Source organism: Meriones unguiculatus, chromosome 16, assembly GCF_030254825.1.
Source record: "Meriones unguiculatus strain TT.TT164.6M chromosome 16, Bangor_MerUng_6.1, whole genome shotgun sequence".
In the NCBI taxonomy this organism is placed as follows: domain Eukaryota; kingdom Metazoa; phylum Chordata; class Mammalia; order Rodentia; family Muridae; genus Meriones; species Meriones unguiculatus.
Genome location: NC_083363.1, coordinates 27,571,623 through 27,592,927, shown reverse-complemented (window position 1 = coordinate 27,592,927; position 21,305 = coordinate 27,571,623). Strand labels below are relative to the sequence as shown.

The following is a 21,305-nucleotide window of genomic DNA, read 5'->3' as shown; positions in this document are numbered from 1 at the left end:
CCAGTCTCATTGTATCTGTATAGCCGCAAATGAAGGCCTGGGTCTTCAAAAGGCTAAATAAAATTAACATATCCAGAAAATTTAATTCCAGACCCACACCTCAAAAGGTTGGGAGGCAGGAACTCAAGAATCTACACCAGCGTTCATCCAGCTTCGTTCACTGTTCGGAGGCAGATGCTGCACAGGCAGGCTTGAACCCACCGCGCTAAGTTGAAAGAAGCCAATCCAAAAGGACACATTGCAGGTTCCATTTCTCTGATGCACCAAGACCCGCCAATGTCATTAGGAAGACAGAGGCAGGGGTGACAGGAAACTGCATGTGGAGAATTCTCAGCTTAGGATTAAAAAAAACCTTTGGAGATGGTCCTGGTGCTGCTCACATCACACACTAATGTCCTTAGTTTCATGCATTACTCCCTCAAAATAGTTAAAATCGTAAATGTGTTTTCTCCCCTCAAATTTAGATTAAAAAAACTGAGGAAAAATGCTATCAACAGTGTCACTAGCAATTGCATAAGCTAAAAATAAAAATTCTACTTGAAACTAAAACTAACATACGGAATAACTTGTGTCCAGAGAAACTGGAATTACTTTCAGCTATATTGAAACCGAAGCAGTCGAAAGTCTAAGCTTTGGTGACTTAAATGATTCTTAGAAAAGTAAAAAATCTCATAGCATAGCATATATTATTAAAATATCAATTGTATATAATACTATGACATACAAGTTACTCATGTTTCACTAGTACTATTATTACATTTAAAAATAAGCAAACTTTTTTTTTTTTGAGACAGGGTTTCTCTGTGTAGCCCTGGCTGTCCTGGATCACTCTGTGTATCAGGGTGGCCTCAAATTCAGAAATCCACTTGCCTCTGTTCCCTGAGTGCTGGGATTAAAGGCATGCACCACCATCGCCTGGCAGAGGCAGACATTTTTAAAAATTAATTTATTTTTTATTAATTACAATTTATTAATTTTGTATCCCAGCTGTAGCCCCCTCCTTCGTCCCTTCCCGATCCCACCCACTCTCCCTCTTCTCCTCCTTTGCCCCTTCCCCAGTCCACTGATAGTGGAGGACCTCCTCCCCTTCCATCTGACCCTAGCCTATCAGATCTCATCAGGATTGGCTGCATTGTACTTCCTCTGTGGCCTGGTAAGGGTGTTCTCCCCTCAGGGGAGGCGATCAAAGAGCCAGCCACCCAGTTCATGTCAAAGACAGTCCCTGTCCCCCTTACTCAGTCTCCAGGGGAACCCACATGGACACTGAGCTGCCATGGGCCACATCTGTGCAGGGGTTTTACATTATCTCCATGCATGGTCCTTGGCTGGAGAATCAGTCTCAGAAAAGACCTCTGTGCCCAGATTTTCTGCTTCTGTTGCTCTCCTTGTGGAGCTCCTGTCCTCTCCAGGTCTTTCTATTTCCCTCTTCTTTCATAAGATTTCCTGCACTCTGCCCAAAGTTTGGTTATGAGTCTCAGCATCTGCTTTAATACCCTTCTGGGTAGAATCTTTTGGAGGTCTCTGCTAGGCTCCTTTCCTATTCCCTGTTTTTTCCTTCTTCCGAGGCAGCCTTTGCCTTTCTGAATGAGCATTGATCATCTTACCCAGCGTCCTCCTTCTTGCTTAGCTTCTTTAGGTGTACAGATTTTAGTATGATTATACTATATTATGTCTAATATCCACTTATAAGTGAGTATATACCACGCGTCTCTTTCTGCTTCTGGATAATCTTTTCTAGTTCCCACCATTTGCCTGCAAATTTCATGATTCCTTGTTTTTACTTGAGTAGTATTTCATTGTGTAAATGTACCACATTTTCTGTATTCCTCAGCTGAGGGACATATGGGTTGTTTCCAGGTTCTGGCTATTACAAAAAGGGTGCTATGAACATGGTTGAGCAAATGTCCTTGTTGTATACTTGAGCATCTTTTGGATATATACCCAGGAGTGGTATGGCTGGATCTTGAGGTAGCACTATTCCTAATTGTCTGGGAAAGCACCAAATTTATTTCCAAAGTGGTTGTACAAGTTTATATTCCCACCAGCAATGGAGGAGGGTTCCCCTTTCTCCACAACCTCTCCAGCATGTTTTGCCACTTGAGTTATTCATCTTAGTCATTCTTAGCCATGGGTGTAAGGTAAAATCTCAGGGTCGTTTTGATTTGTAGTTCCCTGATGACTAAGAAAATTGAGCATTTCTTTAAGTGTTTTCCTGCCATTCAATATTTCTCTTTTGAGGATTCTCTATTTAGCTCTGTACCCCATTTTTAAATTGGATTACTTAAGTTTTTGCTGTTTAACTTCTTGAGTTCATTATATATTCTGGATATTAGCCCTTTGTCAGATAGAGGGTTGGTGAAGATCCTTTCCCAGTCTTTAGGCTGCTGTTTTGTTCTGACGACAGTGTCCTTTGCTTCACAGAAGCTTTTCAGTTTCGTGAGGTCCCATTTATTGATTGTTCATCTTAGAGCCTGTGCTGTTGGAGTTCTGTTCAAGAAGTTATTTCCTGTGCCAATGAGTTCAAGGCTCTTCCCTACTTTTTCTCCTAACAGGTTTAAGTGTATTTAGTTTTATATTGATGTCTTTGAGCCACTTGGACTTTAGTTTTGCGTGGGGTGATAAATATGGATCTATTTGCATTTTTCTGCATGTAGACATCCAGTTGGTCCAGCACCATTTGTTGAAGATGCTGTCTTTTTTCCATTGTATGGTTTTGCCTTCTTTGTAAAAAATCAAGTATCCATAACTGTGTGGGTTTATTTCTGGGTTTTCTATTCTATTCCATTGATCCACCATTCTGTTTCTATGCCAGTACCATGCAGTTTTTATTACTGTTTCTCTATAGTACAGCTTGAGATCAGGGATAGAGATACCTTCAGAAGATCTTTTATTGTAGAGGATTGTTTTAGCAATTCTGGGGTTTTTGTTTTTCCATATGAAATGAGAATTGTTCTTTCAAGTTCTGTAAAGAATTGTGTTGGTAATTTGATGGGAACTGCATTTAATCTGTAGATTGCTTTTGGTAAAATGGCCATTTTCACTATGTTAATCCTGCCAAGCCAAGGGCATAGGAGATCTTTCCATCTTCTCATATCTTCTTCAATTCTTTCTTCAGAGACTTGAAGTTTTTTTCTAACAGGTCTTTCACTTGATAAGAAGACTTTTTTAAGGGAGAAAAAAAATCAGGATTTAGTAGTTAAGAGACCATACTGCTTTTCCCGGCACCCGAGTTCAGTTCCTCACACTTGTCAGGTGAGCCCCCCCCCTCCAGCTCCGGGGCTCCTCTGGCCTCTACAGACTACTGTACTCATAAACACATCCACACCCCAAACACGTGAATACACTTAAACAAAATAATAAATTATGAAATCGTTCCCAAAATCTTGGTATTTATTACTTTTTCATGACACCTTTTCTTAATTAGGGGCACTGGGCAAGTAGCCCTCTACTGAGCTGTGCCCCCAGTTTTCCTCACTTTCTGAGAAAAGATTTCCATGGTTCTGTTTTGATATAATCTTATCATTATGTCATTGGCTGTGGTCCAACATAATGAAGTCATTCAACCTCTGCGTGATCTCTTATGCCTCATATAGAAATTATATCAATCTTGCCTAATAGACTAGGTATGGAGGGAGGGAGGGAGAGAGACAGAGAAAGAGAAAGGGAGACAGAGACACAGAGAAACAGTAAGAAAATCAGAGAGACAGGGAGAGAGAGAGAGACAGATAGACTCGTTCAGAATGTGTAATCCTGGGTAGCGTTGGTACCGGTTTCTTTTTTAATTCACACAATAACAGTGCACACTGGAAATGCATTTTAACTACTACCCTTCCTGGACTTCTAAATCTTTAGACAAACATATTTCTTATCTAAAACGAGGATGTTTTGTATTTAATGTTTACTATTTTATATTAAAATTATATTTAATATTTTCTACATGGCTTTCATGACGTCTAAGAAAGCAGCTGAGTGATCACTTGGTCCCCAGTGGTGTCGTTTTCCAGACTGATGGTTTTATAGGTATTTCTCCGCGGGACCAAGAGCAAACTACTCTCAAAGTGATGCTCCAACACTAAACTCCAGTGAGCAGTCCCAAAGCTTGGAATCTCAAACAGGCTTTCTGATAATAGCCTGGACTTGTATCTGCCTCAAAGGAAAAAAAAAAAAGTTAGCACTCAGTTAGCTGAGTGTTCCCAGAAGAGACCCAGGGCCACCTTACAGGCCTCAGATCTTCTGATGCAGCGCTGAGTGTAAACAGATACTCCGCAGAGTCAGAACCAATTCATCCCTGGGAGGATATCAGGGCCTTTACCAGATGGAGGTAAACAAGGAGGGAACAGGCAGAAACTGTGCTCAGAACCTGAATGCTCACCGAGGAACACTGTGGAGTTTAGGCTCTGATAACCTGATTATTGTTGAAGGGGAGCCCAGTTAGGCCGCCTGAGCCTCCCCAGCACCGCGCAGAGGAGGAAGCAGCTCAGGGGTGTGGCTGGGATCCTGGGACAAGCTCTGCAGTGAACAAGCCTGAGGAGCCCAAGTGGGCAGAGGAATCCGGGGCTCCCTTCCCCAACTCCCACAGTGCAGCCATTCCTCCAGCGCTTCGGGGTCCACTGGGAAGGCCCCTCTTGGGCCATCCTCACACAGGCCCTCCCACGGTCTCACCTTTGTCCTCTCTAATCGCTCTGATCAGCTCCCGGCCTCCATGGCTGTGTTTAAAGTCCACCTCCGGGAACTGGGACTGAGAGTTCCGGTAAGCCCCGGTGCGGGGCTGTGTGTGTCCCCGGGCTTCCTGGGCCGGGGTTGGGGTCGAAAGCAGCGTCCCACTTGTGTGCAGGATGAAGCTGCCTAACGGCCTCTTCCTCCTGTGGCTTGGCCTGGTTGGCAGCTTAGCTCAGAGCGACCCCAGCCCCAAGGGAGAGGAGTCCTACTCGGATTGGGGTCTGAGGCACCTGCGGGGCAGCTTTGAGTCGGTCAACAGCTACGTTGATTCCTTCATGGAGCTGCTGGGAGGGAAGAATGGAATCTGTCAGTACCGGTGCCGATATGGTGAGTGGGTGCCTCCTCTTGGGGGGAGGGGAGAGTCACTGGCAGCCCTGCAGGTCACATCTGTCCTACAGATTGCCAGACAGAGCAAATCAGGTGTAGTGACACCGGAAATCCAAGCAGTCAACTAATTTCTGTGAGGAGCCTGGAGTGACAGCAGGCTCACAAGTGAAATGCTTAGCCTTCTTAGCTTGGGAAATATTTTCTCAGCAGACAAAACCTGGCTTTCCAGAGACATTCAGAACATGCTGGATGACTTAGACCTCTGGCCCTCATCTTTGTGGAGAGGAAAATGGCTTTCTTATGTACATTATCTCCAACCAGGAGATAATGGTTAAACCTCTGTTCCCAGCGGGCTTGACATCACTGGGGAAAATGCAAAAGGCTGCTGCAGCTCAATGTGAAAATGTCATGGGATCAGATTCTGGGCCCCTCAGCCTCATATTTACCCGAAGTTAGATGGAAAAACAGGAGGCCAGGTCCCCGCATGAAGCCTGCCTAGTTTCTACTGAGGAGGCAGGAAAGGGTTTGCCATTTAAATCAACACAGAGATTGTCGCTGATACCCAAGGTTTAGCAAACATCTAACAGTAGGCCTTCTGGTATAATGGTGAACCCAACCCTGTTCTTCCTTCTCTAGCAAAATGGCCTCAAAAGGCTTCAGCAAATTTTGGTTGGGCATCCTCTGACTGGAGGGACCAGCCAGCTTCCCGTCTGTTTGTGGAACAGGCATTTGCCTTAAGACTGTGATCCCAGCTACTGGGAAGGCTGAGACAGTTCACAGTCGAGTTCCAGGCTACATAATGAGGACCCCTCTCAACCCACCTCCCCCAAAGGATGCTTAAACATCAATCTTTTTAAAGATTTTAACTCAGCAAGAGTAATAGTGGGTGTTTATTAAGAAAACCTGATGCTTTCATCTGTTATGGAAAGGTTCAAAAGCTGATTGCCGAATGCAGTGCCTTTCACTATATATCCCTTGTGTGTGTGTGTGTGTGTGTGTGTGTGTGTGTGTGTACATGGAGGCCAGAGGAGGGCATCTGTGTCTGGAATTATCATGCTTCACCTTGTTCCCTGAGACAGGGTCTCTCAGTGAACCTAGAGTTAGGCTGGCAGCCAGAAAGTACCAGCCACCTGTCTCTGTATTCGCAGAGCCTTGGGGCTACAGGTGCCTAAGCCATGCCCAACTTTTTACATAGATGCTACAGATTTGACCTCAGGTCCTGATGCTGCACACCAAGCATCACGTGTGTATTCTTACCCACTGAGGCATCTTCCCAGGCCCCATGGAGCATTTAGGTTCAAATCATAATAGAAATAGATAGCATATTATCATTAGCTACAATCATCAGTACTGTTGATTACTAAAACATATTTCTTCCATCAAAAGTGGGCCCTTTGACCAAGATCCCCTTTCCCCAATTCCTTCTCCTCTCAGCCTTTCTACCATTTCTATGAAACTGACTTTTCTTTTTTAGGTTCCACATTGGAGATCATATAATATGTTTTGTTTTGTTTTTTTCTGATTTATTCCACCCACTGCAATAAGGACAGGACAGGATTCCAGAAGGACAGGATTCCCTCCATAAGGTGATCTAGCATTCCACTGTGTGCTCACATGTCCTTTACGCATGTTGATATGTGTTTGGGTTATTTCCATGTGTCAAATAATGCTGCAGTGAGCAAGCGAGCGTAAATGTCTTTTCGACACGCTCAGTTCTGCTGGATAGATCTCAGAAGCAGGATGGCTGGACTGCATAGCAGTTCTAATTTTCTTATAGCAGTACGTACTTTTCTGAGGAGCCTCCATAGTGCTTTTCTACCTGGCCACACTCACTGATACCCATCCTTGGGGTATGAGTTCCCTTTTACCATTCCAGCAAGGGTCTCCATTTCTATTTCCCTGGCAACGGGGATGCATCTCTTTATGTGCACCCATCACTTGTTTGGCTTCTTCAAACCACTTTTTTTGATTTATTTATTTTTTTAAATTTTATGTGTGTGGGCATTTTGCCTGCAGTATGAATGTGGATCATGTGTGTGTCTGGTGTCTGTGAGGCCAGAAGAGGGCACTGAAATTCCTGGAACTTGAATTACATCCAGTCATAAGCTGCCATGGGAGTGCTTCGTCTCCTGATTGTCTTCTTTTGAGAAACATCAATTTTTTGTTTGTTTGTTTGTTTGTTTGTTTAGTTTTTCAAGACAGGGCTACTCTGTGTAGTCCTGGCTGTCCTGGAACTCACTCAGTAGACCAGGCTAACCTCGGACTCAGAGATCTGCCTGCCTCTGTCACCTGAGTGCTGGGATTAAAGGTATGCACCCCCAAGAAACATCTTTGGCCATTCTAAAGTCTGTTTGTTCCTATGTTATTGCTCCTCTTTGTATGTTGGATATCAGCTCTTTATTAGCCAGCCGCATAGTTTGCGAATACTCTCTATCTCTCCTTTGTTTCTGCTCTGTCATTGCTCCTTTTTATGTTCAGACATTTTCCACCCTAGCAAATATCTACCTTTTAAAACCATTTGAGACAGTGTCTCTTATAACCCAGGCTAGCCTCAAACTTTCTATGTGGCCAAAGATGACCTTGAACTTCTGACCCTCTTGCCCCCACCCCCTGGGGACTGAGACCATAAACATATGGCACCGTGTCAGGTTTACTTAAATCTGGGCTCAAACGCAAGGAATCGTGTCTTCAAGCCCTCCACCGGCTGACTTCCATCCCAAGCCCCATCAGTTTTTATTTTTTAGAGACATTTTATCTGTCTGAAATTTCATAGAAAAACTTCATATACTTGTGAGTTTGACTGTTTTCCCAGAAAAGGATGTTCTTTTTTTTTTTTCAGCTTTAAGAATTTATTTATTTAATTTTATTTTTCTTATTAGTTACATTTTGTTAATTCTGTATCCCAGCTGTATCCCGCTCCCTTATTCCTTCCCCAATCCCACCCTCCCTCCCTCATCTCCTCCCTGCCCCTTTCCAAGTCCACTGATAGGGGAGGACCTCCTCCCCTTTCATATGACTCCATTTTGTCAGGTATTTTCAGGACTGGCTGCAAAGTCCTCCTCTGTGGCCTAACAGTACTGCTCCTCCCTTGTGGGGTGGGGAGGTCAAAGAGCCAGTCATTGAGTTCCTGTTAGAAACAGTCCTTGTTCCCCTTACTATGGGAAACCAATTGATTACTGAGCTATCACGGGTCACATCCGAGCAGAGGTTCTAGGTTTTATCCACTCATGGTCTTTGGTTGAGTGTCCATTTCAGAAAAGACCCTGTGCCCAGATATGTTTGGTCCTTGTGGAGCTCCTATCCTTTCCACATCAAACTCTCCTTCTTTCATATGATTCCCTGCACTCTGCCAAAGGTTTGGTTGTGAGTCTTAGTATCTACTTTGGAGCACTGCTAGGTAGAGTCTTTCAGATGCCTTCTGCGGTAGACTGCTGTCATACATTCAATGCATATCCCATTTGTCTTTCTAAATGAGGATTGATCATCATACCCCGTGTCTGCTTTCTTGATTATCTTCTTTAGGTGTATAGATTTCATTATGTTTATCATATCTTTTAGGTCTATATAAGCGAGTATATTCCATGTTTGTCTTTCTCCTTCTGGGATACTTCACTCAGAATGATCTTTTCTAGATCCCACCATTTGCCTGCAAATTTCATGATTTCCTCTTTTTTGATTGCTGAGTAGTATTCCATTGTGTAAAAATACCACAATTTCTGTATCCATTCCTCCATTGATGGACATCTGGGTTGTTTCCAGGTTCTGGCTATTACAAATAAAGCTGCTACAAACATGGTTGAGCAAATGTCCTTATTGTGTACTTGAGCAAATATTGGGTATATGCCTAGCAGTGGTATAGCTGGGTCTTGAGGAAGCACTTTTCCTAGTTGTCTGAGAAGGTGCCAGACTGACTTCCAAAGTGGTTGTACCAGTTTACATTCCCTCCAGCAATGGAGGAGGGTTCCCCTTTCTCCACAACCTCTCCAGCATGTGTTGTCACCTGAGTTTTTCATCTTGGCCATTCTGATGGGTGTAAGGTGAAATCTTAGGGTCGTTTTGATTTGCATTTTCCTAATGGCTAATGAGGTTGAGCATTTTTTTTAAGTGTTTCTCTGCCATTCGATATTCCCCTATCGAGAATTCTCTGTTTAGCTTTGTTCCCCATTTTTTAATTGGATTACTTTATTTGATGTTTTTCAGCTTCTTTAGTTCTTTGTATATACTGGATATTAGCCCTCTGTCAGATAAAGGGTTGGTGAAGATTCTTTTCCAATCTGTAGGCAGTCATTTTGTTTTGATGACGGTGTCCTTTGATTTACAGAAGCTTTTCAGTTTCATGAGGTCCCATTTATTGATTGTTGCTCTTAGAGCCTGTGCTGTTGGAGTTCTGTTCAGGAAGTTGTCTCCTGTGCCAATGAGTGGCTATTCCCCACTTTTTCTTCTAACCGATTTAGCGTATCTGGTTTTATGTTGAAGTCTTTGATCCACTTAGACTTTAGTTTTGTGCAGGGTGACAAATGTGGATCTATTTTCATTTTTCTGCATGTAGACATACAATTAGAACAGCACCATCTGTTGAAGATGCTATCTTTTTTCCATTGAATGGTTTTGGCTGCTTTGTCAAAAATTGAGTATTCATAGGTATGTGGGTTTATTTCTGAGTCTTCTATTTGGTTCCATTGATCCTCCTTTCTGTTTCTATGCTAATACCATGCAGTTTTTATTACTATTGCTCTGTAGTACAGCTTGAGATTGGGGATGGAGATACCTCCAGATGATCTGTTGTTGTAAAGGGTTGTTTTGGAGATTCTGGGTTTTTTGTTTCGCCATATGAAGCTGAGAATCTTTTTTTCAAGGTCTGAAAAGAATTGAGTTGGTGTTTTGATGGGAATTGCATTGAATCTGTAGATTGCTTTTGGCAGGATGGCCATTTTCACAATGTTAATCCTACCAATCCATGAGCATGGGAGATCTTTCCATCTTCTGAGATCTTCAATTTCTTTCTTCAGTGACTTGAAGTTTTTCTCAAACAGGTCTTTCACTTGTTTGGTTAATGTCACCCCAAGGTACTTTATGTTATTAGTGGCTATTGTGAAGGGTGTTGTTTCCCTAATTTCTTTCTCGGCCCTTTTGTCTTTTGTGTACAGGAGGCCTTCTGATTTTTTTGGGTTGATTTTGTATCCAGCCACTTTGCTGAAGGTGTTTATCAGCTGAAGGAGTTCTCTGGTTGAATTTTTGGGGTCATTCATGTATACTATCATATCATCTGCAAATAGTGACACTTTGACCTCTTCCTTTCCAATTTGTATCCCCTTGATCTACTTCAATTGTCTTATTGCTCTGGCTAGGACTTCAAGTACTATGTTGAAGAGATATGGAGAGAGTGGGCAGCCTTGTCTTGTCCCTGATTTCAGTGGGATTGATTTAAGTTTCTCTCCATTGAGTTTGATGTTGGCTGTAGGCTTTCTGTATATTGCCTTTACTATGTTTAGATATGTGCCCTGTATCCCTGATCTCTCCAATACTTTAAACATGAATGGGTGTTGGACTTTGTCAAATGCTTTTTCGGAGTCCAAGGAGGTGATCATGTGGTTTTTCTCCTTCAGTTTGTTTATGTGGTGGATTACATTGATGGATTTCCGTATGTTGAACCACCCTTGCATGCCTGGGATGAAGCCTACTTGGTCATGGTGGATGATATCTTTGATGTGTTCTTGGATTCGGTTTGCAAGTATTTTATTGAGTATTTTTGCATCAATATTCATAAGAGAGATAGGTCTGAAGTTCTCTTTTTTTGTTGGGTCTTTGTGTGGTTTGGGTATCAAGGTGACTGTCGCTTCATAGAATGAGTTTGGTAATGTTCCTTCTGTTTCTATTTTGTGGAATAGTTTGAGGAGAATTGGTATTAGTACTTCTTTGAAGGTCTAGTAGAATTCTGTGCTGAAACCATTGAGCCCAGGGCTTTTTTTTGGAGGGGAGACTGTTAATGACTGCTTCAATTTCCTTGGGGGATATAGGGCTATTCAGTCTTTCTACCTGATCTTGACTTAATGTTGGTAGATGGAATCTATCAAGAAAATTGTCCATTTCGTTTAGATTTTCAAATTCTGTGGCGTATAGGTTTTTGTAGTATGACCTAATGATTGTTTGAATTTCTTCAGTGTCTGTAGTTATGTCCCCCTTTTAATTTCTGATTTTGCTGATTTGGATAGATTCTCTCTGCTTTTTAGTTAGCTTGGCTAAGGGTTTGTCTATCTTGTTGATTTTCTCAAAGAACCAGCTTTTTGTTTCATTGATTCTTTGAATAGTTTTATTTGTTTCTAATTGATTGATTTCAGCCCTGAGTTTGATTATTTCCAGCCTTCTGCTTCTCTTGGGTGTATCTGCTTCTTTTTTTTTTTTTCTAAGGTTTTCAGTTGGGCCATTAAGTTACTTGTATGTGATGTTACAAATTTCTTCTTGAAGGCACTTAGTGCTAAAAATTTTCCTCTGAGTACTGCTTTCAATGTGTCCCATAAATTTGGGTACGTTGTGCCTTCATTTTCATTGAGTTCTAGGAAGTCTTTAATTTCTTTCTTTATTTCTTCCTTAACCCAGCAAGTTGTTCCTTGAGTAGCAAGTTGTTCAGTTTCCATGTGCGTGTAGGTTTTTGGTTATTTCCGTTGTTGTTGATGTCCAGCTTTAGTCCATGGTGGTCCGACAGAATACAAGGGATTATCTCAATCTTTTTATATCTATTGAGGCTTGCTTTGTGACCAACTATATGGTCTATTTTGGAGAAGGCTCCATGAGGTGCTGAAAAGAAGGTATACTCTTGAGTTTGGGTGAAAAGATCTGTAGACATCTATTAAGTCCATTTGATTTAGGGACTCTGTAAGTGCTTTTATTTCCCTATTTGGTTTCTGTCTAGTTGATCTGTCCCTTGGTGAGAGTGGGCTATCGAAGTCACCCACTATTAGGGTATTGAGATCAATGTGTGGTTTAAGCTTTAATAATGTTTCATTTATGAATGTAGGTGCTCTTGTATTTGGGGCATAGATGTTTAGAATTGTGATGTCTTCTTGGTAAATTTTTCCTTTGATGAAAATGTAGTGCCCCTCTATGTCTTTTTTGATTAGTTTTGGTTGAAAATCTATTTTATTAAGATATTAGGATAGCCACTCCTGCTTGTTTTTTGGGTCCATTTGCTTGAAAACCTGTTTTCCAGCCTTTTACTCTGAGGTAATGTTTATCTTTGTTATGTAGGTGTGTTTCTTGGATGCAGCAGAATGTTGGTTTCTGTTTCCACACCCATTCTGTTAGTCTGTGTCTTTTTATTGGAGAGTTGAGTCCATTGATGTTCATAGATAATAATGACCATTGAATGTTATTTCCTATTATTGTGGAGTTGGCGATGTTACTGTGAATCATTGCTTGTTTGCTTTTGATTTTTGTTGGAAATTATCTTTAACCTATGTTTTCTTGAGTGTATTTGTTTTCATTGGATTGGAATTTTCCTTCTAGTATCTTCTGTAGGGCTGGGTTGCTGTTTAAATATTGCTTAAATTTAGTTTTGTCGTGGAATATTTTATTTTCTCCATCTATGTTGATTGAAAGTTTTGCTGGGTATAGTAGTCTAGGTTGGCATCTGTGGTCCTTTAGGGCCTGCATGATATCTCCCCAGGTCCTTCTGGCTTTCATAGTTTCTGATGAGAAGTCCGGTGTGACTCTGATAGGTTTGCCTTTATATGTGACTTGGCCTTTTTCCCTTGCTGCTTTTAGTATCTTTTCTTTGTTCTGTAAATTAAGTGTTTTGACTATGATGTGGCATGAGGAGTTTCTTTTCTGGTCTAGTTTATTTGGTGTTCTGTAGGCCTCTTGTATGTTTGTGCACATCTCTTTCTTTAGGTTGGGAAAATTTTCTTCTATGATTTTCTTGAAAATATTTTCTGGACCTTGTAGCCTGGATTCCTCTTCTTCTTTAATTCCTATTATTCTTAGATTTTGCCTTTTCATGGCATCCTTGATTTCTTGGATGGTTTGTTGTTTGGGATTTTTCTGATTTTATTTTTGCTTTGAGAGAAGTATCAATTTCTGTGAGTGTATCTTCAGCACCCGAGATTCTCTCTTCCATCTCTTGTATTCTATTATTGATGCTTACCTTTGTGATTCCTTCTCTTTTCTCTAAGTTCTTCAGTTCCAGGGTTTTCTCAGTGTGTGTTTTCTTTATTGATTCTAATTCTGTTTTCATGTCTTGCAACATTTCCTTCATCTGTTTGAATGTGGATTCCTGTGTCTCCAAGATGGTCTCTATTTTTTTTGTTTTTTGTTTGTTTCCTCTCTTAGTGCCTCTGCTTCTGCCTCCAATTGTTTGGCTATATTTGCATGTGTTTCTTTAAGAGCTTCTTCGTTCACTTCGTTTTTCTTTGTTTCTATTTGGGAGGCCAAATCTTTAAGGGATTTATTTTTATCCTCTTTAACTGTTTGAATCTCTATGACTATTTCTTTGAGAGATTTGTTGGTTTCCCCTTTATGTGCCTCAAATAACTGGATAATCATAGCTTTAAAATCGTTTTCTTGTGTTTCTGCTGAGTTCGAGTGTCCAATAATTTTGGAGGTTGCCGGTGAAGCCATGATATCTTGATTTGCGTTGGTTGTGTTCTTTTGCCGACCTCTGGCCATTTGGTTATCCGTAGTGTTCACTGTCTGTTCCTGGATTCTGCAGGTCAGACTGGTTTTTCTCTGGTATCTGGAGAATTCTTCAGGAGAATGAAGGTCTAGTGAGGTCTAGTGGTTTCAGTGTGCGCATTGGTTATTCAGCTATACCTGTAGAAGGAAAGTTCGCAGGCACAGAAGGGCAAATGCCCGGTGGTATGTGTTTGAGCATGTGCTTGTGGGTGTGTCCTAAGGGACAGGGTGTTGGACAATTAAGAGGCCTTCAGAGTGTGAGAGGGGTGTTTTGCAGGCACTGAAGTTGTTGCAGGCACTAAGGGATCGCAAGCGCTGTTGAAGAATGCGCGTGCGTATTGATTTTACAGGTCTGCTGGTCTTTGCTGTCTATTCAGCTGGTTTTCTGCCACTGAGGGGTTGGATGGCCCCTACAATCACTGGCTGGGCCGCCCTGTGTAGTCTGTGCTGCCACTTGCAGATTTGGGGTCTGGGAAGGGTTGTACTGTGGATCTGAGTCTCTGTGGCTAGCACTGTATTGGGTGTGCGCTCTGGCGGGGTGGAGTTTAGGCGGTGCGTGCACTCCTGCAGAGCCGGGTGGTGGTGGTAGTGGGGGGTGTGTTCTGCGGGTCAGGAGCTCGGCGAGAGGGCTCTAGGTCGGGTGTGTTCTCCTCTGAGTGGTGATGTTCAGCAGGTCGTTACTGCTCTCTGCTGCAACTTCGGGGTCTGGAACCTGCCTCCCTGCCTCTGCCTGTCTTGGGTCCCAGACACTGAGCTTTGCGGCTTTGGTATTCAGGAAGTATTGTATTGTAGATCTGAGTCTCTGTGGTTAGCGCTCAGTGATTGGGCCAGCGCTCCTCCTATGAGAAGGTTTCTGGGGTTATTGCGCTCTGGCAGCTTGGGACATGAGCTCTGCTGCACTTCCTGCTGAGGTCTAGCTCAGGATCGCGTCAGCGGGATGGGGGAGGGGACGCTCTTCGGTCCAGAGGGCCCTGAGAGCCCTGAGTGGGGCTGAGTGGCACGTGTGTCCAAGGAGGGGACGGGTGTTCAACGGGTGGTTACAGCAGACAGCTGCGGTAAGGGGCCTGGAGCACTGTCTCTGCTGCCTTAATTCCCCGGATGTGAGCTTTGCACTCAGCTGCCTGGTGCTGTGTGCAGGTTTTCCCGAGGGAGGCCCAGACAAGGGAAGCTCCCTATTTCCTTCCCGGAGAAGTCCGCGCCCGATCCAAATCTACAAGCACTCCACGCTTCTGTGGTGGCTCCTTTCCTTTAGAAAGCCCCAAAGTCCAAATTCTAGCTTCGATTGACTCTCCACTCACCAATTCCGGAGATTCATGTCTTCTGCCTTTCCAAAATGGTGTGCTCTGCTCGCCACCATCTTGGAGCCCCCTCTCAAGAATTTTTTTTTCCAAAGGATGTTCTTACAACCATCATTGGATTCTCAGAAGCCCATGCAAAGGGAAATACCTACAGATTTAGGAGCCAACAAATTGCTTCAGGGATAGGGTGATGATTCTCCCAATTTGCTGAAGAAGAAAGGGGTCCAGGGATCTGGGACTTTTGATATTTAAACAGAATCATACCAGGAAAACCAAGTGAATCAAGAGGCAACTTAATTCATGTTAGTGCTTGACATGAAAAGTCTATTGTGTTGATGAAATGAGTGCTATTTTGCTGCCTCCAACTCAGTGTGCTGCTCATTCGGACATTCCTGGAGGTTGCCAGGCATATGTGCACTGTGGCCCCTCAGGAGAAGCAGCTGGGTGACAAAGCTTCACCCTCTGCAGGAGACATTCAGACCCCTGATCAGTGGTACAACCTTCTCCCTATCTCTTTAGTGACAAAAATGAGAGAGGAGAAAGGCTGGTCAAGAGCACAAGACGCCCGTGGCTGGAGTCTGCATTGTTGGGCATCATGCTGAGTCTTCCCAGAACCTCCATCTTGATGTCTCACAAGTGTTTTATGGGTTAACTTTGTTTAGAAGGTTTTACATTTTATGAGAACAAATTTGTCAGTCCCTTTCTTTATGGCCTCTGTCTTTTATATCTTGATTAGAAAAGCATCCCCAGTTCAAGATTGTAGCAACAAGCTGTGATTTCTTCTCGCATGAAAACAGCCACAGCTAATGCATAACAAATGAGTATGGCTGTGGCCCAATAAAACTTCTTTATGGGCACTAAAAGTTGAATTTCATATAATATTCTCATGTCATAAAATATTACTCTTGTTTTGATTCCCTCCCCTGATCGTTAAAACAGATGAGGCCCATTTCTAGTTGGCAAAGGTACAAAAGGCTGGCAGTGAGGGGAGCCACCATTTGCCAGCTAAACTACAGTTTCAAATGGTCAGCCGCACCAGGAAATAAATCCACCTGCAGCGTGGCATGTTGCATATGCAGAGTATCAAAGCCGTGCACGACAGTGGAGGCGGGTCGGTCATCTCTGTGGAGTCCACTGTCTCTTCCGCTAGACAGTGAAGCAGCTTCCTGCAGCGAACAGCCCTGAAGCTGCGGTGCTGCATGCAGGGCGGCCCTTCCGCTGACTTCGGAGGGTCTCGTCCGTGATTTCTTAAGTACAAAGACCAGAGGTGACCTGGGAGTCTGCAGCAGTCGCCTCCAGCCCTTACTGAGACGGTGTTTCACTGGGGCCGTGGCCCAGTGGTTGGCCAATATTCCAGAGGACCCGGATTCAATTCCCAGCCCCCACGTGGTGGTTCACAAGCATCTGACACCCTCCTCTGGTCCCCAGGAGCACCAGGCATGCATGTGGTACATCAGGCAGGTCTGGACAGGTGGCGGTGTGGAACCTTGTGAAAGAGCCGTCTGAAGAAAAGCTGCAAGCCCCTATCTTACTTTCCAGACACAACACTGAGTGATACCACATGGTTCCAGTGTTTGTCCATGAGTGACTCAACTAGTATCTGACTCTGTTCCCCACTGCAGCACACAGCACACACTCACACACACATTCATTCACATACACCCACTCACATTCACACTCTCACACAATGCTCACTACACTCACTCATACTCTCTCCTTTCTTACACACACACTCTCTCACACACACAACAGGATGATAAGAGAACATGAGAAGGTGATGGCACACACATACCAAAAACATAGCAATGTATACACACTACATACCACTACACACCACACAAACACATATTTCCGCATACATATACCACATACAACACACATGCACATGAACATCGTATACACACACTACACATACATTCAATACACACCCCACACACATTCCACCCCCCCCCCACACATACACACGCAGAGTACAAAATCTCAACTTCATATTATAAGGAAGAAGCAAGATGCTTTCATCAACCAGTGCTGAAGGTGAAACACGCCCAGCCTAGCACACTTCACACACCGGGAATGAGCAGAACTCGCCTGCGTCCAGCTGCAGCCGAGGAAAGCAGAGCAGAGCAGGACCTTAGGAACTCAGTCAGCCTGAGACTCTCAGCCCAGCGGAAGCACTGGAGGGACGGCGCATGACCAGTGACAGAGCACACGGGTACAGTGTGCAAGGCCCTGGGATAGCTCTAGAACAGCCACTACCAAAAGCAATGGCTTCTCTGTAGCCAGGACATGAGGACTGGTGCAGGGAGCTGGCGCAGCATGTAAGAACTCTTTATGAGGTGCCCACACTTGCCTGTATTGGCAGCAGTGTCCAAAACCTCTGGGCTCCACAGGCAGCAACCTGGGCACACACAGAGCCACACCCATACAAATAATTAAAAACCAAATAAATAGTTTGAGTTTTTCATTTTGTTTTTAAAGACTTATTTATTACATATACAGTATTTTGTCTCCATGTACACCTGCAGGCCAGAAGAGGGCACCAGATCTCATTATAGATGGTTGTGAGCCACCATGTGGGTGTTGGGAATTCAACTCAGGACCTTTGGAAGAACAGCCAGTGCTCTTCACCTCTGAGCCATCTCTCCAGCTCTTGTTATTTTATTTTTAAGTGATAGGTATGTGTGTGTCTCTGTGAGGTATGTGCTTTTGAATGCAGTGCGCAGGGAGGACGAAAGAGGGCCTTGGAGCCCCTGGAGCTAGAGTTACTGATGGTTGTGAGCCACATGATTTGGGTCCTCTGCAAGGTCGGGGTGCACTCTGCACCACTGAGCCACCTCTCTTGTCCTAAAATAATCTTATTTTTTAAAAAATAATTTTTACTAAAAATTACCTTCCATATCAATTATCTGTCATGTGAAAAAGTTGATCAGCATTTAAAATGTGAGACTTGGCCAACTATGGTGGCACACGCTGTGGACCCAGCACTCAGGGGACTTAGGCAAGGGTGCTCTGGGATCAAGGCCAGCCTGAGCTACATATGGTGAGAGCCCAAACCCAACCCCAAACAAAACCAAAGCAACCTGAAATCAATAATATAATATTTTAAATTATTGAAAAATCTGAAAACAGTTTTATAAGCAAAACCTAATAAAAAGTGAATGTACAAATCTGAAGGAAGAAATCAATAGAATTCAAATAAAAAATACAGTATTTGCAAGAAAAACTTCAGTGGATCAATTAAACAGATGAAGCAAGGGAAGTATGTGCGTCGGCAGTAGATGGAGCCAGGTCTTCTGACCCAGGAGGCAGGAGAAGAGAGTCCCACTTCTAGATTCCCCGTGGTTGAGGACAAGGGTGTGGAGAGGTTAGAAGTGAAACGTGTGCCTTGCTGCTGATAATGAAGAATGGTACAGCTGTGAGGGAAAACAGGGTGTGGTGCCTCAAAAATGAAACACCAGGTAATCATGCGACCCAGAAATCTACCCCTCCAGCACTGCATTTCATCTTTGCCTTAAATGCCCAGAGAAGCAGTTTAAAGATTTATCTTGGCTCATGGTCTCAGAAGGGTCAGCAAGTGTGTGTGTGTGTGTGTGTGTTTGTGTGTGTGTGTTTGTGTGTGTGTGTGTGTGTGTGTGTGCTTGCATGTGTGTGCATGCTCCCGTGTGTGTCATGGCAAGGAGGGCTTGGCGGAGCTCGTGGAGACAGGGGCATGTGGGGGAGGTTCCTTTTTCTGTCACAGCAGGAAGCAGTCAGGTCAAGGTTATGTGATGGTTGCTTTACCCTTTGTACACCTGAAACAGCTTCTTTGATATATTTGCAAGATCAAAAAGGGATTCTTTTTTATTGTTGTTGTTTGAGACAGGGTTTCTCTGTGTAGCATTGCCTGTCCTGGACTAACTCTGTAGACCAGGCTGGCCTCGAACTCACAGAGATCTGCCTGCCTCTGCCTGGGATTACAGGGGTGTGCCACTGCGCCCAGGCTGTAAAGCGATTCTTAAGCCCCAAAATCTCTGGCCTGTTTCCACAAAGTTCCTGAGCATCAGGTGCTTGCTTTGCTCTGTGGCGCACCTGAGGAGACCCCCTGGGCTTTCTTCAATAGAAATTAACCCCTTTGATGGCATGGCTATGGCTCCGATCCCAAGTCTATCACTGTGTGAGCCCCAGTATGCTGCTTTGTATTGGGGTGTGTGGCCCAATCTGAAAGAGATGGCTCAGTCTGTAGAATAGAAAAGTGAATTATTTTGTGACCTCCTCCTCACTACCTATTTAATGTGAAGATCTTAGGGGGAGAGTGACATTTAAAGAAAAAATGGAATCTGCTTTTAGGACATTTTTATTTGATGTGTAAATGTCAAATGTTTGGCTTCTAAATACTTTTTCCGCTTTTCTCCCTTCTTTCTGCTAGGAAAGGCACCGATGCCCAGACCTGGCTACAAACCTCAGGAGCCCAATGGTTGCGGTTCCTATTTCCTGGGTATCAAGGTACCAGGAAGTGTATGTACCACTAATATTACCTTCTTAATTGATGTATTTTTAAGTAAGTAAGAGTAAGCCAGGAGCTATTACTGATGGAAGCGATCATTTATGGAATCTACTGGATTTTAAATTAGACTAGGGAAACAGAATTTTCAAAGAAGATAATTGAGTTCTTTTTCTCAAAGACTGCCATCCCTCAGCTAAGTTTCTGGTATTTGTGAACCTTAAAGCCACTACAGTAACCATCAGCCAAGATTTATGGCCTCAAGACACAACTTAGAGATGACTAGATGACATCTCCAGTAGTTAGACTAGTGCTTCATTCCAGTGATGGACTGCAGTGGCTGGAGCTGGCTGGAAAGAACGGATCATTACAGGCTTACTTGTGCAAGCAGTGGCTTCCTGTCCAAAGTGCCAAATCAACAGAGAGTGCGCTTTGACATACCTGCTCCCTTGTGGAGATTTAGTAGCAAACTGTACCCTTTCTCAAACTGTCAGCCTCTCCTAGAAGCAAGCCATGACTTGATCTCCTTGAAGATTTCTTGGAAAGGTCTGGGTTTTATAGAGTGCACGAAGCTCTGGGTAGCACCACAGAAGCTGGGTGCAGGGACTGCAGACATGCACATCTCTGTAATCTCAGCACTCCAGAAGGAGAAACAGGAGGATCACACGTTCAAGGTAATCCTTGCCTACACAGTGAATTTGAGACCAGCCTGGGCTATATGAGATCCTGTCTCAACAATCAGGGGTTGGTTGATAGTTCACTCAGCAAAGTGCTTACCTTTCAACCAAGAGAACCCGAGTGTGATCCCAGAACCCATAGTAAAAAGCCTGGCCGTGGCGGCACATGCTTGTAATGCCAGCACTGTGGGAATGAACGCAGTCAGGATCCAGGGCTCCCTATGCAGCAAACTAACCTATTTGGAAAGTTACAGGCCACGGATGGACCCTGACTAAAAACAAACGAACAAACAAACAAACAGACAAACAAAACCACAAAACAAAAAACCCAAGTGAATTGGCACCTGGGAAATTATAGCTGAGGTTGTCCTCTGACCTCCACTCACAAGTTTACACGGGTGTATGCACACACACACACACAGAGAGAGAGAGAGAGACAGAGACAGAGACAGAGAGAGGAAGAGAGAGAGAGAGACAGAGAGAGAGAGAGAGAGAGAGAGCCCTGAACTTTAGAGAGGTTTCATATAAAATGTGACATCAACCATGATATTGAATTGTGTTGTGTGGCTGTGTGGATGGCATCTGTATGTGAACATGTGTGCTGTGTGTGTAAGCAGAGGCTGAACACCTTATTTATTTGTGTGTGTTGTGTGTGTGTAGGCTAGGGTCAATGCTGGATGTTTTTCTCATTTACTCTCCACCTTTAGCATATTTAATTATATTTTAATTTATCTTGTGTGTGGGAACACACACGCCAGTGAGCTGTCTCCTTCACTGTGTGGGTCCTGGGGGCTGATCTCACGTCTTCAGGCTTGGTGCCATGTGATTTACTCACTGAGCCATCTTGCCCACCGAGCCATCTTGCCTACCTCCTACCTTTTTTTTTTTGAGATGGGGTCTCTCGTGGCACCTGAAGCTCATCACTCACGCGGCCGGCTGGCCGGTCAGCCTCAGGGCTCTAGCTGTCCGCACCTTCCTCCTGCACTGTGGTTATAGACACACTGCACTCCTGGCCTTTTACGTGTGCACTGGGGACCAGAGCTCAGCCTCCCAAGTATGCAGCTGGTGCCTTATTGGCTGAGTCATCTCCCCAGATCCTCCTAATTTTTTTAGCAAGACTGCCTGGCTCTTGAGCCC

General features: G+C 43.8%; 1 protein-coding gene across 3 annotated transcripts in view; it reads left to right on the top strand.

The window, feature by feature from the left end:
• Positions 1 to 4,696: 4,696 nt before the first annotated feature.
• The window catches only part of Pla2g12b (phospholipase A2 group XIIB), a 26,201-nt gene continuing 9,592 nt past the window's right edge, over positions 4,697 to 21,305 (top strand). For 2 of the 3 annotated variants that reach the window (XM_060369516.1, XM_021664169.2), the window contains exons 1-2: positions 4,697 to 5,046; positions 19,417 to 19,505. In XM_060369516.1, coding sequence (XP_060225499.1) covers positions 4,836 to 5,046; positions 19,417 to 19,505 — 300 coding nt within the window. In that variant the 5' untranslated portion in view covers positions 4,697 to 4,835. The remainder of the gene's footprint in view (positions 5,047 to 19,416; positions 19,506 to 21,305) is intronic. The other variant, XM_060369515.1, reaches the window with a different exon arrangement.